Below are 23018 nucleotides of genomic sequence, written 5' to 3'. Positions count from 1 at the left end.
CTGCCCCATCATATTCCTCTATTATAAATCAGTACATGGTGTGTCTGTCCCCTCCCCTGGGCTTTGTAATCAGAGCTGAGATGCTCCAGCCACCTCCCCCCCTGTGTATAACAGAAGCTTTGGTAACCATGGCAACAAAACAAACACAGTACACTCTGATTAATGGCTAAAATTTCCTGAAATGACCTCTAAACAAAAAGCTTTTTCCCAAAAACTATAAATACTACAGCGAAGATCTTTATATTGTGAGAATCACAAGACCCAGACCTAGATTTTGATGTATAGTATGTCTCTGAAATATTAAAAATGAAGGCACGGTCGCAGTTTAGAAATTGCCCTTCAAATTTGGAGGGGGCTAGAGTGTAGTTTCAATGAATGTCAATGGACGGCGTGAGTTGCAAACAAATGGTCATATTGTGAAAACTATCAGGACTATGGCTTAGCCGTGGACATGTTTAGTGGCAGCAGGGATAGCTGAACGTTTTGATATAAGATTTGTGTAGGTGGGCTTGAAAATGAGGGAGTGGCGGCAGTTTAGAAATCATGTTCTGATTTTCCAGCTTTTGTCATCTCCCACTCTAGTTTCCCCATTCATTCCTATGGGACCAATTTCGCCGCAAAAACGATGATATTTCGTGAACCATTCGGCGAAACGTTCCACAAAGTAATAGCACACCATTCGGGAACAATCCGCACGTTTCGGTATATTACTTGTCTATGTAGTGTAAAAACTGTGGGAGGAGTTAGGGTGGTAAATTTGGCTATAATAATAAGAATAATATATATGTGAGATAACAGTAAGTGGTCTTGCTATGCAAGAACACTTAATTATACCCCCCTTCCCAAACTCAAACCCATCCAAGCACAGAAACAATCCACCCCTACCCAAATCTCCCCTTCTAGTTCTATGACCCCCCCAACCCCCATCAGCATAAATCATTCACCCCCAACCCTTCTTCTAGCACAAATCTTTTATACCCCCCCTACATAGAGATGTGAAGGCCGGGGAAAAAATGGAAACATTTGGAAAAAAAAAGTTTTTTTCCCGTTTTTTTTCCTGAAGGCTTTTTTGTTTTTTTCCCAAAAATTGGAAAAATTGAAAAAAAGAAAAAAAATTGTGGAATATTTTATTTTAACATGATGAATAAAATATTTTAAGACAGGGTGTTCAAATATTTTCCAAATCATTTCTAAAAAAATGTATGATAACGGATTATTCGCATTTCTGTGCACTGAGTGAGGACAAGCAAGTCCTAGGTAACAAACGGAACCCTCCAATGCAAGAACAGTATGCATTTCTTCATTTAGGAGGTGCTGTGCTGCTATTGTAACAAGAAAAAAGTTTCAGTTTTGCTTTTGCATGTTAGTGAGTGTTTGGTTTGTTCTGTCCTCTTCACTAGGCCTCAAAAGCATTGGAAGAAAATACAGAGCAACAAAAAGGACCTGAAAGTATATACTTAATTAAAAAAGGTAAGAGTTTACATTTATCTGATTCTGAATCCAGAAAACTGAATCATTTAGCTACATTAGTTTATCTTTATAAACGTTTGTGTAAATAATAATTTAATTACCAGTAATCTGGTTCTTTCCTCACCCACATACACAACCATAGATTAGTGTCTTCTTGCAAAGTAGTCATTTTTTCTTGTTTTAATTTCCTACTCCCCTCAGAAAAATGGTGAGACCAACATCTAGCATATGGAGGCATTTTCACATTACAAGTTCTTCTGAAAAGAAAAATTTGATTTGCAAATGTTGTCAGATGAAATATGCATTTCCAAATGCTACCAGGATGACAAAACACATTCTTGTATGTAACAAGTGTCCTGTAGATATTAACAAATCCTTCATGGATCGAAGTGAAGAGGACAACAATGATGACAATGCACATGGTCAGTGTTTCAGGTGGAAAAAGATCCAAATTGCCACAATCCAAGAAAGCCCAAGAGTCGGATAAATAAAAGCAGCTTCAGCCTGGTGCGTGCATCAGTTTGAATTTATTTTGCTTCGAGTGTGTTCATAGAGCTAAGACAGACTCTCCTGGATACTCAGGGCTAGCAATGCTACTGCCCCCTGCCCTCCCCCCACATTACACCAGTTGTGTCTCAGCCATGGGAGAAGCGGTACTGTAGCTGGGCACAGTGTCCAGGGCGAAAGCAGAAAGGGGAGGTTAGCTTCTTGGGGGTGCAAATGAATCTGGGGAGGTGCAGCACACTAGCCTGCCCCCAGACTTACAATGCTGCTGTCCAAAGGAGTCTCTGTTGCTCCTTTATCCAGAATGTAGGCACTGTAATAAAGAAAGTGTGTTACTGGCCAGATGACCAGGTGAAAACTGAGGGGGGAAAGCCTAAAAAAAAGAAAAAAAACGCACCCACTATATATAATGATTGGTAAGCTCTAATATTTTACATTTTTCGTTTTGGGTTTATACCACTTTAATTTTTTTACCAATGGTTCTGCTACCCCGCCCCCATCATCTTCTTTCAACCTTGTTCATCCTCATACCTCCATTACTAGTCACTGGTGCTTGGTGCAGAGCTTATTTAATAAGTTAGTGCAAAGTTTAGGGGTAAAGTGTAGTAATCTATAGCAACAAACCAGATTTCAACTTACCGTAGACTGTGCAAGTCAAAATATGATTGGCTGGTATGGGTTACTGCTTTGGCACACAGTTATTTTCACGGCCTTGTTAAATGAGCCCGAATGTGAATTGCAAGTGAATAACCCAATTACAGCCCATTACTTCTGCCAGTACATCGAGTGATTGTGCACTATGATCTGACAGAAAGGAATTTATTGTGGATGGAGAATTTACTGCAATACTTCACTGATGATATCAGCGTGCTGAAACATTGGGGTTAATTTACTAAAATTGGAGAGTGCAAAATCTGGTGCAGTTCTGCATAGAAACCAATCAGCTTCCAAGTTTTTTTGTCAAAGCTTAACTGAACATGCTAAATTTAGAAGCTTTTGGGCTACAATGCACAGCTGCACCAGATTTTGCACTCTCCAGTTTTAGTAAATTAAGCCCACTGTGTATGTTAGAGATTTACATTTACATAATCTTATACTTGCAGAATTGTATAAAGTAAGATGTTCCATACAATAGGTCTCTTCATATTTTTGGGATGATCAGACCCCCTCTTTTTTACATTGGACCGTTTAGTGCATTTAGTGAATACTGTCTTTATTCTGCACCGGACAACTATTAGACAACAATGAGAAGTTTCCATTAGCATTTCCTTTTTTTTAAGTGTCAATACGCCCAGGCTATGAAAAAGTCACATTGCATGCTGTATAACAGAATGTTCATACTCAAAAAGCCACTAAAGCATTAATTTTGTGTAGAGTGAATTATACCTGGTTGATCCTGCATTAAGCTGCCTCTCCCATCTTCTCTGTGTCCCTACTGCAGCCTGAGATTGTGTAGACCAGCTGCTGTCCTCTATGGAGCATGCTCAATTTCAGTTCCCTTCTAAGCTCTTGATTTGCTCCTTTTTCTTATTTGTGCAGTCCACATGACTGTGCTGCAGCTCAGTTTCAGGGTCTTGGCAATCTTCTTATAGACTAGGCCAGCTTTATGTAGAGCAACAATTCTTTTTTCAGATCCTCAGAGTTCTTTGCCATGAGGTGCCATGTTGAACTTCCAGTGACCAGTATGAGAGAGTGAGAGCGATAACACCAAATTTAACACACCTGCTCCCCATTCACACCTGAGACCTTTCCCCAATTCGGGCATTTTCACTTTTGTGGCCAGCGATTTAGACATTACTGGCTGTGTGTTGAGTTATTTTGAGGGGAAAGCAAACTTACACTGTTATACAAGCTGTACACTTACTACTTTACATTGTAGCAAAGTGTAATTTCTTCAGCGTTACATGAAAAGATATAATAAAATATTTACAAAAGGGAGGGGTGTACTCACTTTTGTGAGATACTGTCTGTCTGCTGTGGTAGCTGACGGGACTTGTAGTTCATTCATTCACAGAGTTCTGTGGGCGGAGTCCTGCACAGCTACACTGTTTTGAAAATGTGACAGCAGGTGTAGGGAGAGGATCCTTCACCTGCTGTCATGGGGGTAAGGAAGGGTGAGGAGGTGAGCGGGGGTACTTAAAAGTAACATGTTACATGTTGCACCCTAAATACGAGTGTAACATGTAACATGTTACCAAAGGTGTCCTTATCCTTCAGGACATCCTGCTGAAATATGTTATAACAGTAGTGATTTTTCTTACCTGCACCTACTGTAATAAACTTTAGGTACTTGTGGCTCCTATACACTGTGAGGAAAGAGGGGGGGCAGCCTAAAATGTTAACCAATCAAAAGGTTCTTAGAGGTCCTTGTTACGGACCATCCAGCACCCAGTTTGGGTGCCTCCGTCAAGATACAGATTCCTCCAGTCTGGATCCAGGAACCAGGTATTATAGCTGAGCACCCAAGAACTAGACTAGCTTAGGTGAAAACTGGAAAATGAACTCACGTTATTGTAAATTCACACAGAATATATGGTTCATTAACAAGGTAAAGTGGACAAAATATTAATCACATCTCCAAGAGATGAGAGGACAGACAGAAACAATAGGTGACTCAATTAACAATGGGAATTCACACCTAGGAGGCACACAATGGGGCTAAGACACTTAACACCTTAAACAGATTATAGCAGGTGACCCCAGCATCAGGTTGTTTTGAGCTGATTATATTACCATCTACTCTGAGTCTTACAGTCTAAAGTAGTCATTGTTGGTTTGGGCACAAAGACCCATAATCTGTATCTGGGTCCTAAATTCCCAGAGTCTGTGTTTCAGGGAGGCATAGACCTGAATGCAAAGCAGGACAACTCCAAGGATCCCCCAGGTACACACATACCAAGAATAGACCCCCTCAAAAGCCAGGGCCCATAGTCAGTAGGCAAGAGGCTACTCTGCAATCCCCTCCAAAAGCAGCTGTCCTGGCTGGGTCTGTCACAGTCCTGTCTTTGGGGATGGAATTAAATGTTCTCCAATGCAAAAATGGTACATTCCTGAGTCTATATATGCTGACTAAAGAAACATATTCACACATGCTACAGATCTAATCAGACAACATTGCTGTATTTATTGTTAGGGATGGGCGAACGGTTCGGCCCGAGCATAAGTTCGGGCCGAACTTTTGTTGTTCGGTCGCTCGGCGAACAGTCGAACAAATGGGTCGTTCGACCGTTTGATCGCCCCCCCCCCCCCCAACAGACCACAATGCATTACGGCGTTGAACGGTGCATTGCAAGCCCTGAATGGCTGAAGCAGTGAAAGCTTCAGCCAATCAGGGCACAGAGCACTGTCAGAGTCATGATTGGACACTGTCATCATGACTTTATCTAATCATGGCTCATTCACGCCCCACAGTATAAAAGTATTCTTTTAATGGCAGACATTTTTAGTGTGATTTCGGTGTGGAGAGAGATAGAACAGGGCTATGTTCAGTGCTATCAGTTAGTTAGTGTGCTATACTGTGCTATTTTGCTTCAATTGTTAGTGTAGAATATTAGTTTAGTGTCAGTCTAGGGATAGTGTGAGTATAGTGAGGAGCACCATTATTTAGCTTTGTATAGTGTGCAGCTAGAGTAGGGACAGCTCAGATAGTTTCACTGTAGTGTAGTGAGACCGTGTCATTCATACATACATTAGTGTACAGTAGGGGCAGCTCATATAGTTTCAGCGTAGTGTAGTGAAAACATGTCAGTAATCTTTACATTAGTGTATAGCTAGAGTAGGGACAGTTCAGATAGTCAGTGTAGTGACAGTTGAACACCACCTATCTGATTGCGTTACTGACCGTTTAGCGCCATTTACTTCTGTGTGTGTTACTACCAGTTTAACGCCATATAGTTTTGCGTGTGTTACTGACAGTTTAACGCCATATAGTTCTGTGTGCATTACTGCCAGTTTAACGCCATATAGTTCTGTGTGCGTTACTGCCAGTTTAACGCCATTTACATCTGTGCGCATTACTACCAGTTTAACGCCATATTGCTTTGTGTGCGTTACTGCCAGTTTAACATCATATAGTTTTGTGTGCGTTACTGCCAGTTTAACGCCATATCGTTTTGTGTGCGTTACTGCCAGTTTAACGCCATATCGTTTTGTGTGCATTACTGCCAGTTTAACGCCATATAGTTCTGTGTGTGTTACTGCCAGTTTAGCGCCATATCATTTTGCATGCGTTACTGCCAGTTTAACGCCATTTACTTCTGTGTGCTTTACTGCCAGTTTAACGCCATATAGTTTTGTGTGTGTTACTGCCAGTTTAACGCCATATAGTTCTGTGTGTGTTACTGCCAGTTTAACACGATATAGTGTTGTGTGCATTACTGCCAGTTTAACGCCATATCGTTTTGTGTGTGTTACTGCCAGTTTAATGCCATATAGTTCTGTGCGTCACTGTACGTTTGGCGCATTATATTGCAGTATATTATAATGTAACCGTGGAGTGTGTCTGTGTAGTGTGAGTACTCAAATTAAAGTGCACCAAACACCTCTTTACATTAATTAAAGTGCAACTACGTACAGATTTCAACTTCTTCTTTACAATTGCTTATAAGCACCGCCCCCTCCCTCCCAATAATGTCTGGGAGGACAAGGAGAGGCAGATGTTCCCTGGGCACTGTAAGGGGGCCATCAACAAATGTGTCCACAGGCAAAAGTGGACATGGTGGTCAGCCCTCAGGCAGGGCATCATTTCCTCTGTAGTGAGTTTGCCCGTGCTATCCAACCACAGCATGCAGAGGAGGTGGTGGACTGGCTAACTAAGCCTTCCTCATCCTCCTCATCCTCTGTCATGCAAGAAGAGACAAGTGTGCAGTGCCCTGCAGCTGCCAGAGTGGATAAACCTCCCCATCTATTCCTGCCATAGCCCCAACATCAGCCATTAAGGAGTCAGCTGAGTTATTTGACCACAGCATCAGCCACTTTCCCCTTGATGATGCCCAGCCATTACTGGATTCAGATGTTGGTTCTGAGGTTGAGGATGACAGGAACATGAGCCTAGAGAGAGGGAGGAACACTGGTAGACAAATTGGTATTCATGTTCCCCAAGCCGCAGTGTATTGCCAATTTCTCTCCAGTGGTAATGATGAAGATGGAGGAGATGGAGATGATGATGATGATGATGATGAGGTCACTAATGTGACTTGGGAGCCAGATAGAGTAGAGGAGGAAACTGAAGGTGAGGTGGCACAAGTCCAAGGAGGTCGACATCAAGAAAAAGTAGAGAGCAGCCACCCTATTCTATCACATTCTGCAGCTGTTATCTCCCAGCCCACTTCCCAAAGCTCAGCTGTCTGGGTCTTTTTCAATACATCTGCAGCAGATAGCACTGTTGTTATCTCCAAACTGTGTCTCAGGCACACCAAACATGTCAAAAACACCAATCATTTAGGTACCACATGCTTAACAAGGCATTTAACGTCCAACTACTCAGCCCATTGGCAAGAGCATCTAAAATCCACACAAAAGGGGCACAAATCTGTCCCTCCTCCTCCTCCTTACCCACTTCAGTCTGCCCCTGCAATACCGAGTCATTACCTCTCAGCAGCCTCCACTGACAGGGATGATGGTATAGCACAGGGTGTCCCAGGTCCTAGCAGCACATCTGCCAGCAGCACACCACCAGCTGTAGGCTGTAGCCGGCAAATTTCTCTGCCCCATCTGCTGCAGCAGAAAAAAAAAATACAGTCCCTGCCACCCACATGCCCAGCGTCTGAATGTAAGCTTGTCAATGCTGTTGGCTCTCCAACTTCTGCCTTTCAGCCTGGTGGATTCACCAGGTTGCTGTCCACCATTTTAAAAGACTGTATCCATTTTAGAATAATATGTATATGTGACGTTTATGAGAAGTTAAGTTTCAATTTCTTATAAATGGCCTGACTTCTTTCAAATGATGTGCTAGCCCCTTTCCTGTTAGTCTTTTCCTGTTGATAGTTTCTATATGAGAAAATAGGGAGTTATATTGTTTTATACACGTACTTAGTAAATTTCCACTCTTGCTTGCTAGATGAAACATCCTGTATGTCTATATTTTTACCATATACTGTATGAGAAGGGTTGGACTTTCTTTGTGATGTCATTATGCTTATATAAGCTCCAGTCTAATTAAATCAGATCGGATCATTCTGAGAACTGCATGTTTTGTATGCGTGTCATAATTTCTGTCAGAATGGTCTCCAGATCTGAATGGGTTTGAAGGAACACTCTAGGCAGGATATCATACGAGGGTTCACTTGCTTTTAGAACATCCCTACACCCCATCAACCCCCTTCCGTGAATTTGCACAGCGTGATGTACCACAATGGGAGGTTTCCAGTCGCTACTACTTTTCACGTAAGGCTGTTCCATCTCTCTACCACCATGTGGAAGGGAATTTTCTCGCATCGGGCAAGGCAGGCAGCCATAGAATCCACCTTACTGCTGACATGTGGTCCAGCAAGCATGGGCAGGGACGATATATTTTGTTCACAGCACACTGGGTAACGCTGCTTGCAACTTGAAAGGATGCAGGACAGGACTCTGTGCTGCAGCTTGTTGTGCCCCATGTCTCCATACAGCTGGTGGTGATGATGCCAGACCTGTGAGCTCTACCCCCTTCTCCTCCTCTTCCACCACCTCCATGCCCTCCTCTGCAGAATTGTGCTATGAACATCAGGTACCCCCTAAGAGTTTAAACAAGAAAATAACTAGCTCATTCTAGGTTTATAAGGGGGGGCCGTGCCACATCCATGAGATACATATTAACTAAAAAAGGAAATTCCCCTAATTGGATTTTTCCGGCACTTGCACAAGAAATTGTATAGATTGTGATCTCATATAAGAGTAAAAACAATATTTTTATTTAAAGATTATAAAAACAAGACATTCCAAGCAACGGAAACATAATACATATAATTCAAAAACAGTACTGATTATATTCAACTAGACAATGATATTCCTACAGTCGGGGCTTTTTAGGCCCATTAATTGTGTTCCACTACACGGTGGTATTTAAACGATGGAAACTCTTTGCCAGCCCAACGCGTTTCGGGATATATTAAAATTCAGTCCTTCTTCAGGGGCTTAATTGGAAAGAGGAATTCATCTGAATTAATTAAGAAAATGTAATAGGTAAATTACCATGCATATTTTTGTGTCAATATCTAACTGTATAGGTTGATCAATTGATCACCTACCTGTGATGTTGACGTTGCTTGTTTTAGAACCAATGGTAAAAAGGGAGAACGGAAGTATTTGAAAATATGATAACAGATGGTTATAATTTTTATATATATGAAGTGCTGTTCTCTGGATAGTTCATCAATATGTTTCAATCCCTCAAATTGTGGATATGCAAAGTTAACCTTACACCTACCCTGTCCGTCCTGGATGCGTGCTGGCCGCAGCGGTACACTGGAGCAAAAACAGGGAAGAAGGCAAACCTATGGATAGAATTTAAATATAGATTCTCTTTAAAAATAAATATTTATTCAAAGTAGCTGATTGTGAGAAAAAAAAAAAAAAAATATTGTATGAACATATATGCATGAATGCGTAATACACACACAGACGTATACGCACAAAAAATTCAAATGGGCCATTGTTGTTGCATCCTAGGAGTGGAAATGTAAAAGATAATAATGAGAGCTAATAAAGAGGAAGGACCTCTAGAGTATTGCTGCATTGAAGTCTTTTTTATTATCCTAAAAACAAATGGTAGTATTACCTATGGTATTCCTACACATAGGTCTTTTAAATGTTTTAAGGGCGTTATTACATAATTATAATTAGGGCAAAACAATGTGTAAATATAGTAATAAAATATATCCATATATAAAAATTGTTCAATAGCAGAAGCAGTATAGACAAAACGATTGCCTTGCATAGCTTGTAGAGATAATTAACATATCGTCTCCACAATGTGCACCTAAATTGCACCTAAAGATATACCATAGGTAATACTACCATTTGTTTTTAGGATAATAAAAAAGACTTCAATGCAGCAATACTCTAGAGGTCCTTCCTCTTTATTAGCTCTCATTATTATCTTTTACATTTCCACTCCTAGGATGCAACAACAATGGCCCATTTGAATTTTTTGTGCGTATACGTCTGTGTGTGTATTACGCATTCATGCATATATGTTCATACAATATTTTTTTTTTTTTTTCTCACAATCAGCTACTTTGAATAAATATTTATTTTTAAAGAGAATCTATATTTAAATTCTATCCATAGGTTTGCCTTCTTCCCTGTTTTTGCTCCAGTGTACCGCTGCGGCCAGCACGCATCCAGGACGGACAGGGTAGGTGTAAGGTTAACTTTGCATATCCACAATTTGAGGGATTGAAACATATTGATGAACTATCCAGAGAACAGCACTTCATATATATAAAAATTATAACCATCTGTTATCATATTTTCAAATACTTCCGTTCTCCCTTTTTACCATTGGTTCTAAAACAAGCAACGTCAACATCACAGGTAGGTGATCAATTGATCAACCTATACAGTTAGATATTGACACAAAAATATGCATGGTAATTTACCTATTACATTTTCTTAATTAATTCAGATGAATTCCTCTTTCCAATTAAGTCCCTGAAGAAGGACTGAATTTTCATATATCCCGAAACGCGTTGGGCTGGCAAAGAGTTTCCATCGTTTAAATACCACCGTGTAGTGGAACACAATTAATGGGCCTAAAAAGCCCCGACTGTAGGAATATCATTGTCTAGTTGAATATAATCAGTACTGTTTTTGAATTATATGTATTATGTTTCCGTTGCTTGGAATGTCTTGTTTTTATAATCTTTAAATAAAAATATTGTTTTTACTCTTATATGAGATCACAATCTATACAATTTCTTGTGCAAGTGCCGGAAAAATCCAATTAGGGGAATTTCCTTTTTTAGTTAATATTTTCCCTAAGAGTTTAAAGGGCTATTCCCAGAGTCAGGCTAAAAGGTGTCATGCAGTGCTTCAGCTGGTGCGTTTAGGGGACAGGAACCACACCAGAGCAGAGATTCTTGCAGCTCTGCAGAGACAGGCCCAGAGGTGGTTCACACCACGCCAGCTGGAGCCAGGAATGGTGGCATCCGATAATGGCTCAAACCTCCTGTCTGCCCTTAGACAGGGAAAGTTGACACATGTGCCATGCCTGGCAGAAGGCCTTAATTTGGTGGGGCGTTTCCTAAGTACGTACCCAAGGTTGCAAGATGTACTAAAGCAGGCCAGAAGAGTCTGTAGCCATTTCAGGCGGTCATACACAGCCAGTGAATGGCTGGCTGAAATTCAGCGGGAATTCCACCTGCCGTAAACCGCCTGATTTGTGACATGTCCACCAGATGGAACTCAACTTTGAGAATGCTGCAACCGCTATACATGCAGCAGAGGGCCGTCATCGAGTACCTGTGCCAGTACGGCACGACGACAGGCTCAGGCCGCCTTGGCTTTTTTTCCCCATGCCAATGGCTGATCATTAAGGATGCATGTACTGTATTGTCACCATTTGAGGAGGCCAGAAGGATGGTGAGCAGTGACAGTGCATGCATCAGTGACACAATCCCTGTTGTGTTCCTGCTGGAGCAGACTCTGCGTGGAATTATGGACAGGGCACTGGAGGCAGAGCAGCATTAGGAAGAGGAGGACTTCCTTTCCTCTCAAGGCCCACTTTATCCAGACACCATCATTCCTATGTCACAGAACACACAGGAGGAGAAAGGGGAGGAGGATGAGGAGGAGGATTCTGGCATTTTCATAGGCTTTGAAGAAGAGGAAGACATGTGTCAATCTGTAAGCAATGGCTTTCCAACCCCGGGACCCTTGGGAGTAGTACGTGGCTGGGAGGAGGAAGTTCCAGATGCTGTCATCCTGAGTGAACCCGAGGAGTCTGCTTCTCAAGTCTGGTCAAGAGAGGAGTGATGGAGAAGGCGTCCACCTAAGTGAGGCATTTTGGAATTTTTTAGTCTTCGCCGCCCAGGGCTGTCAGCTTCCACATTCCATCGGCAGTGTCTGCATCACATAGTAGACGATTACCTCTGGGCCAAAACAGAGATGGAGAGCTTTCCAGCTGACCATCCACTGACTTAGACTGGGTCATGAGAATAGACCACTGGCCAGAACTTGCCCAGTATGCTATTGAGTTGTTGGGCTGCCCTGCATCCAGTGTGCTTTCAGAATGGGCATTCAGTGCTGCAGGAGATTTCGTTACTGATCATAGAACACGTCAGTCCACAGACTCCGTGGACCATTTGACTTTTATAATAATGAGTCAGTCTTGGATTACCAGCTATGAAGCCCCTGATGTCGATGTCACTGATTAAGTCTTTTTGGGATGTGGAATCTCTGCAGGACTTCGAGGCTGCCTAGCTTTGAGGGTGTTCAATCATTTCATCTGAAAGAATGTTTTTGGTATAGGTTGCATGGACACATTTAACACCCAAAGACCAATTTTTCAGCACCTGTTAGGTTCATATCATTGCAATTTTTTACAGCAAGGCCAATTCTTGCTTTCATCAAGAGTACCTCTATAGGGTTACGGTGGGAAAGCGTCCCTGACTCCCAAAGAGTAATTTTTCTGCACCTGTTTGACAGGTGCATATCATCTCAATTTTTTACAGCAAGGCCAATCCTTGCTATCATCAAGAGTACCTCTATAGGGTTATGGTGGGAAGGCGCCACCAACACCCAAAGACCAATTTTTACACACCCGTTACTTCTATCCAAAGTCAAAGTGAGAATGTATCCAAACAAAAATTTTTCATTTTTATGCTTTCACTTTAAAAATCAAAAAAAATCACTGCTCATGATGTTTTGCACAAACTTTTTTTTTATTGATACATGTCCCCCAGGGCAGGACCCAGACCCCTATAACCATTGTATGCCCAATTACTTGCATATAAGCCTTCAAAAAGGTCACTTTTGATTTTTGATGTTTGGGTCCCATTGACTTTAATGGGGTTTGGTATTCGGGCCCGAACTTTCGCTGTGTTCGAAAGTTCTGGTGCGAACCGAACAGAGGTCCGTTCGGCCCATCCCTATTTATTGGTATAATGATTGATATACAATGTATATGCATTTGCATGAATGAATTATATTATTTTTTTATCACTGCTGTCTTACTTGTACAGGACCAATCACAGTATGAATACAATACAGAAGATTTTTAAAACGCTTACCAATTTTCAAAGGAGCATCTGGTGCTGGAGTAGCATAGAGGAGATTTTCTGGCTTGAGATCTCGGTGAACAATGCCATTTTCGTGCAAATACTGGAAAATGAAAGTATTCCATTAGACCCACTTCACCTGAAAAAATACTAATTGCTGTGTTGGTTGCTCATCAGTTATTCATGCTCTGATCTGGACTGCTAACAGGGATGATATCAGTCTGAAAAATCCATGCGTTTTTCCTATCTGTACAATTTACAGCCATAGCTAAATACTGTATGTATTTAAAGCAACCCTTTCCTTTACCACTGTTTGCAGATACTACTGTCAAATATTAGCAATTTAGCTCATAAAGAATTCAAAAGTGCTTAATCAGGTGACAGAAAGAGACCCAGTCATAGTATATTACCATTGGATGCCACCATCTTTCCTCTTGCACAGCCTACAGGAAGTGACGCCAGGCTTTCAACCACAGTCCACATATCAAAGACATATCTGCCCTACCTGTGATCGCCAGAAGTATAACTTCTTTTCCCAGTACCCTAGGCCTAATGAACATTTAATCCTTGCAATGTGGGGGCAGCCTCCCTGCATGGGAGAACTTTTTTCCCCCTGGAGTTCAGCTTTAAATATCAGTTTAAATCTCTAACATCTCTAGGTCCTCCTTAGTATACTAAATACATTTGGCCTGATCATTTGTGTTTCACATAATTTGAAACGCCTTACATATTTCTGAACACAGATATTGTTCTGAAATCTGATGCAGCTCATTGGCTTTTCTTCCAAACATTCAGAAAACAGTACAACTACAAAAAGCAGAAAATCAGCTGTTCTGATATCTATATATATATGATATATCATATTTACTACAACATTGTGTTTTGCTTTAAAGTGGTTGTAAAACCTTATATATACCTACCGAAGCTACTAATCTAAGATGATAAACAGAAATGGAACAAATCCTTCTACATAAGTTGTGCCTGTTTATCTGCGGCCCTCTCTTCTCCAGATCTGTTTAAAGTACACAGATCAAATGCTATTTCTTAGTAGTAGACGGCAGAGGGCGGGGATCTGACATCACACACTGCACAGCTAGGACACAGAACTTCAGTGTAACCTGAGAGTGCAAGGAAAAGACACACCCTTCTATACATATTCTCATAGGAAAAGAGGCAGAGCTGAGGCTGTCAATCACCTGCTGTGGGCCAGAGGGGAGTGGGGCCATCTTTGAAGATTATCTGGTGTCAGCATAGACTTTTGGAAGTTACTCATGTAGTTAAAGAGGAACTGCAGTCTGCTCACAAGACTTGTAATGAAAACATCTGTGTCATTCTGAAGCTTCCCTTCAACCACTTTGCATATTATTTTATATATACTGTGTTTCTGTACTTGCCAAATATGCTGCAGAAATCTCCCTCCACTGAGTCTGGCTGCATCCATTTTAAATGTGGGCAGCTGAAGCTGCTGCCTTTTCACTTCCTGGATTTACACAGATACACAAAGGCACACCTCCAGCTCTGCAGCTCTCATTTTCCCTCTTATGACTCATCCCCCCTCCCTTCCTGGCAAACTCTCACAACAGTGAGAGAGCTGTACATGATGTCATATAAGCCTAGGCTTTTTACCAGACAAGAAACACGAAGTGGGCTGTATAAGGTATTTACTGACAGAAAAAAAATGTTTTACTATCCAAAGTTAAAACAACAAGGGCAGAAGATTTAATAGATGGAAAGGTGAAAAAATGACTGAAGTTCCGCTTTAACAGAGGGAGGAGAGAGGAAATAGGAACCACACTAGGTGCTTTGAACAGTGGCAAGTACACACTATAGCAGGATATTCTTTGTCCATTTTTCAGTTCAGAGGTTTATAACCACTTTAATTCACACTTGCTAGCAAAATACATAGTCATGCACTTTAACCTACAAAGCAGGTTTTTGTTTTTAATTGAAATGCAGCTGTATATTTAGTTGCAAAATGTGAAGCCACATGTAAAATGTAAATTGAATTTTTATTTTTTATAACAATGCACATATACATTGGCTTAGAAGTGTCAGTAGCCTTTAGCATAGATATTGTACATTCCAGGAATTCATGTGTCCTAAAAACCTAGAAAGCCATTCGGATAATACATATTTCATTTCCCATGTCGTAAAACCAGGCTGTTGTCAGGATCTTAATCAAGCTAACATTCATCTCTGCGTAAGGAAGCTTATTGCTAGAAGATGGATACACGACGAACTGCTGACACTGGGGATGTGGAAAAAAGTAATTAACGCTGATGTTTTGATGTATAAAATGACTTATGAAGCTAGGGGGGGCCTCTAAGAAATTTCAAAAAGTATGGTTTCGATGGGTTGCCTCTACTGATACCCTGGAAGGCGAGGGATAAATACTTTTCTGGGAGTTTTCTTATTCCAGGAAGTGACTAAGCAGAGGGTTGATGATAATGAAGCTAAACTTTCCGACAGGGGTGATGAGGTTTCTTTTGGTTTTGGTTTTTATCCTTTGGGACATTCTACTGAAGACAGACTTTGGGTGGGCGAGGGTGGGATGGGAGAAGTTGCTGGTTGTAATATACTGGTTTTTGTTTGTTTGTTTTTCTGGTTTAAAAAAAAAAGCACATATACCAAATGAGTGATAAAGATAGAGAACTCATGAACCTGAATGTAGGAGCATTGCAATATGTATGTTTACTAATGCTGGTCACATGTCAGATGTACACTTTTATTTTGATTTGTACGTCACTTCAATATTGACTGTATTGTATAAATTTTGACTTTGTGCGCAATAAAAACCTTTGAAAAAAAAAAAAAAAAAACATTAGTCTCTGCTTAGTAGACATTCAACTGGAAAAGAAAATTGGTAATATATGGGATTGTGTCACCTTTACAAACATCCCATGCATGATGGAGAGATTGTCCTGATTTTTTGCACCCCCACAAAAAATGTGTAGGCTCAGATAGATAGACCTTGGCCACATTTTGTCCAATGATCAAGTCCTATTTATCATAAGACACTCATGGCCCTGTGCTTGCTGCAGATATACAAGGACACAAGTAAGATGGGAAATGTCCGCAGCAGAATTGTTACACACAAAAAAAACATCATTTTATATCTCACAGCAGTGTGGCCAAAGAATTAGGGCAGTCTGAAATGGTGCCAATATTCTCAGTAGACCCTCAGCCTTATCTGTGGTGTTCTTTTCATTTTCTAGTACTGTACAGGTTAAGAAAAATGAAAAACAAAAACCCCAATGGTAACCATATAGGGCAATGATGGCAAACCTTGGCACCCCAGATGTTTTGGAACATTTCTCATGATGCTCAACTACACTGCAGAGTGCACAAGCAAAGGGTTGCCACCTGTCCGGGATTTAACCGGACATTTCGGGTTTGGAATCATGCATCCGGGTTTCAGACTACCTGAAACCCGGACATATTATTCAGACTGGACTATGGCCTCCCAGCAGGTTTGCTGGCTGCAGTTGGCTAAGCTGAGAGTGTCTGTTACACTCTTTTTCACACTGCCCAAAGCCAGCACTAACAATACTAACAATTTCCCCAACCCCCTGCCCCCCACACTGACGGGAGAGGAGAAAGGGCTCGATCTGCACCTCTTTTCCCCGCCCCTACCCCTCTGTGTCTGCCCACACTCCAATCCCTGGCGCTGTGCCTCAGAAAAGGATAGTGGGGGCTGGAAATTGGAAGTCTAGCAGCTTCAGATACATCTGAATGAGAGGTGCTGACTGCCAAGGGGTGAGTGAGCTCACCATCCATTCCTGTTTGTGGCTGAAGTCTCCCCCCTTCTCTTTCCTGCCTCTGAATGAGTACACTAAGGTAAATCAAGGTTCTCAGAGCACCCCTTACATCAGAGTTCCCCTTTACACCAGAGGTCACAGTGTTCCCGCTTACAGCAGAGTCCTCTCCGTACATCAGAGTTCTCAGTGTTCCCCCCTTAAATAAGGATTCCCAGAGCATCCCTTAGAGTCACCAGAGTTCTCCCTTACATCAGAGTCCCCCCTTAGAGTGAAAGGGAACTGCGAGTTCAGATGTAAAAGGGGAACTCTGTGGACTCTGATGTAAAGGGGGACTCTTGGTATTAATGCCATATGATTAGAAATGTTATTTAACAGCAAAATATATGTATAATTTATACTATTAAAAAAAAAATTGCTGTGCGCCGCTAAAGTGTTCGGGTTTGATTTGAAGAAAAGGTGAGCATCATGGGAAATGTAGTTCCAAAACATCTGGGGTGCCAAGGTTCGCCATTACTGATATAGTATGTCACTTAATTTAAAGGACCTAGACTAATGTGTGGGCTCATGTATAATGAGCTGTATATACAACAAACTGTAATTGCAATAAAAAATGAAGAGCCAGAGCGGTGTCATCACTCTCTGCGCACTGAAGACAGAGAGCCGGGCAATCAGTGGTCATATGATCGTTCAGTTCTTGGAGCCAGTGGGGGACAGCTGCAGCATTGGACTGATACTGCAGCTACAGAGGTGAGTTTGAATGTTTTTTTTTGTTTTCTCCTTTAACCACTTGGCGACCGGCTCACGCCGATATACCTCAGCAGAAGGGCCCTTACAGGCAGATTAACGTACCTGTACGTTGCCCTTTAGGAAGCGGTTTGCAGGCATACTGCCACAACCTCCATGAGCGTGATCGCGGGTCCCACGGACCCCATGTCCGTGGGGTTTCCCCGCGATCATCTCACGGTGAGGAAGAACGTGGAAATGCTGATCTAAACAAGCATTTCCCCGTTCTGGCTTGTGACAGGACACTGATCACAGTTCTCTGTAATCGGGAGCGGTGATCAGTGTCGAGTCACACATAGCCATGCACCCCATAGTTAGAATCACTCCCTAGGACACACTTAACCCCTTCACTGCCCCCTAGTGGTTAACCCCTTCACTGCCAGTCACATTTACACAGTAATCAATGCATTTTCAATGCACTGATGGCAGTATAAATGTGAATGGCCCCGAAATTGCACCAAAAGTGTCCGATGTGTCCGCCATAATGTCGCAGCCATGATAAAAATTGCCATCGCTGCCATTACTAGTAAAAAAAAATTATTAATAAAAATGCCATAAAACTATGCCCCTACTTTGTAGATGCTATAACTTTTGCGCAAACCAATCAATAAACGCTTATTGCGTTTTTTTTTTACCAAAAATATGTAGAAGAATACGTATTGGCCTAAACTGAGGAAAAAAAATGTTTTTATATATATTTTTTGGTGGTATTTATTATAGCAAAAAGTTAAAAAATATTGGTGTTTTTTCAAAATTGTCGTTATTTTTTTGTTTATAGCGCAAAAAATAAAAACCGCAGAGGTGATCAAATACCACCAAAAGAAAGCTCTATTTGTGGGGAAAAAAGGACGTCAATTTTGTTTGGGAACCACGTCGCAAGACCGCGCAATTGTCAGTTAAAGTGACGCAGTGCCGAATCGCAAAAAGTGTTCTGGTCTTTGGGCAGCCAAATGTAAAAAACTGCAGCCTCCCTAATTGGGAACAGTACCTAGGTGGAGTCCAGAAATAATTAAACTCTAGTAAGGGGAAGTGGCGCTGTTCAAATAAAAATAGAACCTATGTGTAAATTCATATAAAAAAGATAAAATATAATCTACTGATGTGGGTATTGCCAACAATAGTGCTTCAATCAAAAATAAATAAAACAAATGTAAGTGAATAGTGCTTCAATCAAAAATAAATAAAACAAATGTAAGTGAATAGTGCTTTAATCAAAAATAAATAAAACTTCAATCAAAAATAAATAAAACAAATGTAAGTATAACATTCAACACATATTGTGAGCAAAGGTATAAAAAATATAAATAAAGTGACAAGTGCTATTTCTTGCGTGATTCAGTCCCAAAAAATGTATATACAGTGGGGACGGAAAGTATTCAGACCCCCTTCATTTTTTCACTCTTTGTTATATTGCAGCCATTTGCTAAAATCATTTAAGTTCATTTTTTCCTCATTAATGTACACACAGCACCCCATATTGACAGAAAAACACAGACTTGTTGACATTTTTGCAGATTTATTAAAAAAGAAAAAATGAAATATCACATGGTCCTAAGTATTCAGACCCTTTTCTGTGACACTCATATATTTAACTCAGGTGCTGTCCATTTCTTCTGATCATCCTTGAGATGGTTCTACACCTTCATTTGAGTCCAGCTGTGTTTGATTATACTGATTGGACTTGATTAGGAAAGCCACACATCTGTCTATATAAAACCTTACAGCTCGCAGTGCATGTCAGAGCAAATGAGAATCATGAGGTCAAAGGAACTGTCTGAAGAGCTCAGAGACAGAATTGTGGCAAGGCACAGATCTGGCCAAGGTTACAACAAAAATTCTGCTGCACTTAAGGTTCCTAAGAGCACAGTGGCCTCAATAATCCTTAAAAGGAAGATGTTTGGGGCGACCAGAACCCTTCCGAGAGCCGGCCGTCCAGCCAAACTGAGTTATCGGGGGAGAAGAGCCTTGGTGAGAGAGGTAAAGAAGAACCCAAAGATCACTGTGGCTGAGCTCCAGATATGCAGTCGGGAGATGGGAGAAAGTTGTAGAAAGTCAACCATCATTGCAGCCCTCCACCAGTTGGGGCTTTATGGCAGAGTAGCCCGATGGAAGCCTCTCCTCAGTGCAAGACACGTGAAAGCCTGCATGGAGTTTGCTAAAAAACACCTGAAGGACACCAAGATGGTGAGAAATAAGATTCTCTGCTCTGATGAGACCAAGATAGAACTTGTTGGCCTTAATTCTAAGAGGTATGTGTGGAGAAAACCAGGCACTGCTCATCACCTGTCCAATACAGTCCCAACAGTGAAGCATGGTGGTGGCAGCATCATGCTGTGGGGGTGTTTTTCAGCTGCAGGGACAGGACAACTGGTTGCAATCGAGGGAAAGATGAATGTGGCCAAGTACAGGTATATCCTGGACAAAAATCTTCTCCAGAGTGCTCAGGACCTCAGACTGGGCTGAAGGTTTACCTTCCAACAAGACAATGACCCTACGCACACAGCTAAAATAACGAAGGAGTGGCTTCACAACAACTCCGTGACTGTTCTTGAATGGCCCAGCCAGAGCCCTGACTTAAACCCAATTGAGCATCTCTGGAGAGACCTAAAAATGGCTGTCCACCAACGTTTACCATCCAAACTGACAGAACTGGAGAGGATCTGCAAGGAGGAATGGCAGAGGATCCCCAAATGCAGGTGTGAAGAACTTGTTGCATCTTTCCCAAAAAGACTCATGGCTGTATTAGATCAAAAGGGTGCTTCTACTAAATACTGAGCAACGGGTCTGAATACTTAGGACCATGTGATACTTCAGTTTTTCTTTTTTAATAAATCTGCAAAAATGTCAACAATTCTGTGTTTTTCTGTCAATATGGGGTGCTGTGTGTACATTAATGAGGAAAAAAAATGAACTTAAATGATTTTAGCAAATGGCTGCAATATAACAAAGAGTGAAAAATTTAAGGGGATCTGAATACTTTCCGTCCCCACTGTATATGTGTATATAAATACACACAAATTTCCGTGTTGAAATAAACTGGTCCCAAAAAATATTAAATAGCAGTCTGTGAACAGTGATCCATGCACAAGCAAAATAAAGGTGACGCTTCAGTGCTCCCTCTTCCATCTGCATCCCCCTCCTGTGCCTGCACTCACCAGAGCGCCTCACCCCTGCAGGGGTAACAGGCGTAATATCTGTATCCAAATGGCGATGTCCTCATTGATGAGGTATCCCTCTGGTTCACACAGCTGCAATCCACCTCATCAATGCGGTTTAGAAGTCCTCAGCAACGGGCATCCACATATATATGGAAAAGTATTTGTAAAAATATTTTAAAAACTGAAGGAGCTCCACTGCACCAACCATTATCGAATAGGGCACTTCTGTAGATTCGGTGTGATTGCGTCGTGCGTTCCACGACCAGGCTGGCAAAGAACGGAAGTAAAGAGAAACGGAAATGGCATTTTGCGTACCAAGTATGTCCCGCCTTACGCGTTTCGTCACACGGACGTCATCTGAGGTGCTGCCATATTGGTACACCCTACACCCATATATAGCACATGGAGGTGCCGCAATAGCCAATCGGGTAAACGCCAACTGAACAAATCATAACACAAAGGCAGATGAAAGCTCCGTAACCTAGCTCCCCCACTAGATGAATGATAGATTCCCATCACAGAGTGCCATCTAATGGGGAAAATGTGTAATGGCAATAAGCGACATCTCCAATGCTAATTAATCACAAACATATAAGAAACATGGATAGGTAAAGATCATATATAAAATTAGGTCTGTATAAATTTACAAAGACAAACAAGGTTAAGACTAGTAGGACAAAGGGCTAAATTCAAACAGGTTAATAAATATGAAAAAAATAAAAAATTAATAAAATATTAACCTGTAAAGTGCATAGGTAGAATATATCTATATATATCTATATATATAGATATATATATATATATATATATATATCTATATATATATATCTATATATATAGATATATATATATAGATATATATATATAAGGCACTATATATCTTTCTCTGAAAAGACAGAAAAAATCTATTGTTTAAAAGAACATTAAAAAAAAGATTGAGACATAGAATTGGATTCATAATTTGTATGGGAAGGATAATAAAAGGGAACTGATTAAAAATTGGATAAAAAGCAATTCAAGTTGATATCAACATTTAACCCTCTAGGCACTAGGGACCCTAAACGATATATCCATTTAGTTTCATTTTGGGATATCTGTATCTTCTTATTTCCACCCCTCCAGTGATCATAGTATCGATACCGTGAAAAATCAATCCAGATGGGTCCCAATTATGGAATGTATCAAAATGTCTGGAAAGGTTGTACTTAGGGAATCCCTTTCTTATATTAATAATATGTTCCCTGATTTGTACACAGAGGGGCCTAGTGGTTCTACCCACGTATTGCAGTCGACATGGACATTCAATGACGTAAGTCACGTGAGTACTGTTGTGACTAATTCTCTATTTCATATTCCTTCCCAGTCCTAGATTTAAAAGAAAATTTCTTCCTTGGCTGCTTTTTGCTAACACGACAGGCTAGACATTTCTGACATTTATAGAAGCCTTTCATATGGGAAAACAACTTGACAGCCTTAGGTGGATCAATTACATTTTGAACCAAATGATTCCTGAGGGTAGGTGCTTTCCTATAGATAAAACAGTTTTTTTTGTAAGAATTCTCGCTAGGATCCTGTCAGATTTTAAAATAGGCCAATACTTCCTAACAATGTCCTCGATGGATCGGTATTGATTATTAAAACCGGTGAGGAAAGCTACATCCATCTGCGAATTATTATTTCTCTTCTTATTCTTCGTCAGTAAGGAGTTCCGATCCAGATTCCCTCTTTCCATTTTTAATTCCACCAAAGGTTCCTTGTGGTAACCCTTATCCACAAACTTCCTTATCAGGGTATCAGCTTGGGCTCGGGAGCTGCGATGCTCTCTATGTACCTCCCCCTCCCCCCTCTCCGCCCACCGGGGGGCGGGGAGTGTTACGGGGTAGCGGGCGGATGCCTACAGAGCATCGGCGCCACGCACCCTGCCCTGTGTGCGTGGCGTCATGATTGGGGCCAACGCACAGGGCACGTGATTTCCATCCCAGCTGTTCTGGCAGTGAATATGGGCTTCTGTGGAGGGCGGTGCTTACCGCCCTCTCCGGAGCCCCTTCCTGCCTATCACACGCCAGCGTGACGCTGGTGAGAGCCGGCGTGCACGTGTGCGGAGTACATATAAGCTGCCTCCCCTGTCACACTCTTGCTGATACACC

General features: G+C 41.4%; 1 protein-coding gene across 1 annotated transcript in view; it reads right to left on the bottom strand.

The window, feature by feature from the left end:
* CAMK4 (calcium/calmodulin dependent protein kinase IV) overlaps positions 1 to 23018 on the bottom strand; it is a 341896-nt gene that overhangs the window by 80565 nt on the left and 238313 nt on the right. Inside the window, exon 6 of the mRNA XM_073624608.1 lies at positions 13185 to 13275. Within this exon, the coding sequence (XP_073480709.1) occupies positions 13185 to 13275 (91 nt within the window). The remainder of the gene's footprint in view (positions 1 to 13184; positions 13276 to 23018) is intronic.

This window comes from Aquarana catesbeiana, linkage group LG01 (genome assembly GCF_042186555.1).
Source record: "Aquarana catesbeiana isolate 2022-GZ linkage group LG01, ASM4218655v1, whole genome shotgun sequence".
Lineage (NCBI taxonomy): Eukaryota > Metazoa > Chordata > Amphibia > Anura > Ranidae > Aquarana > Aquarana catesbeiana.
Note: the sequence above shows the minus strand (reverse complement) of the source record. Positions and strands in the feature narration are given on the sequence as shown.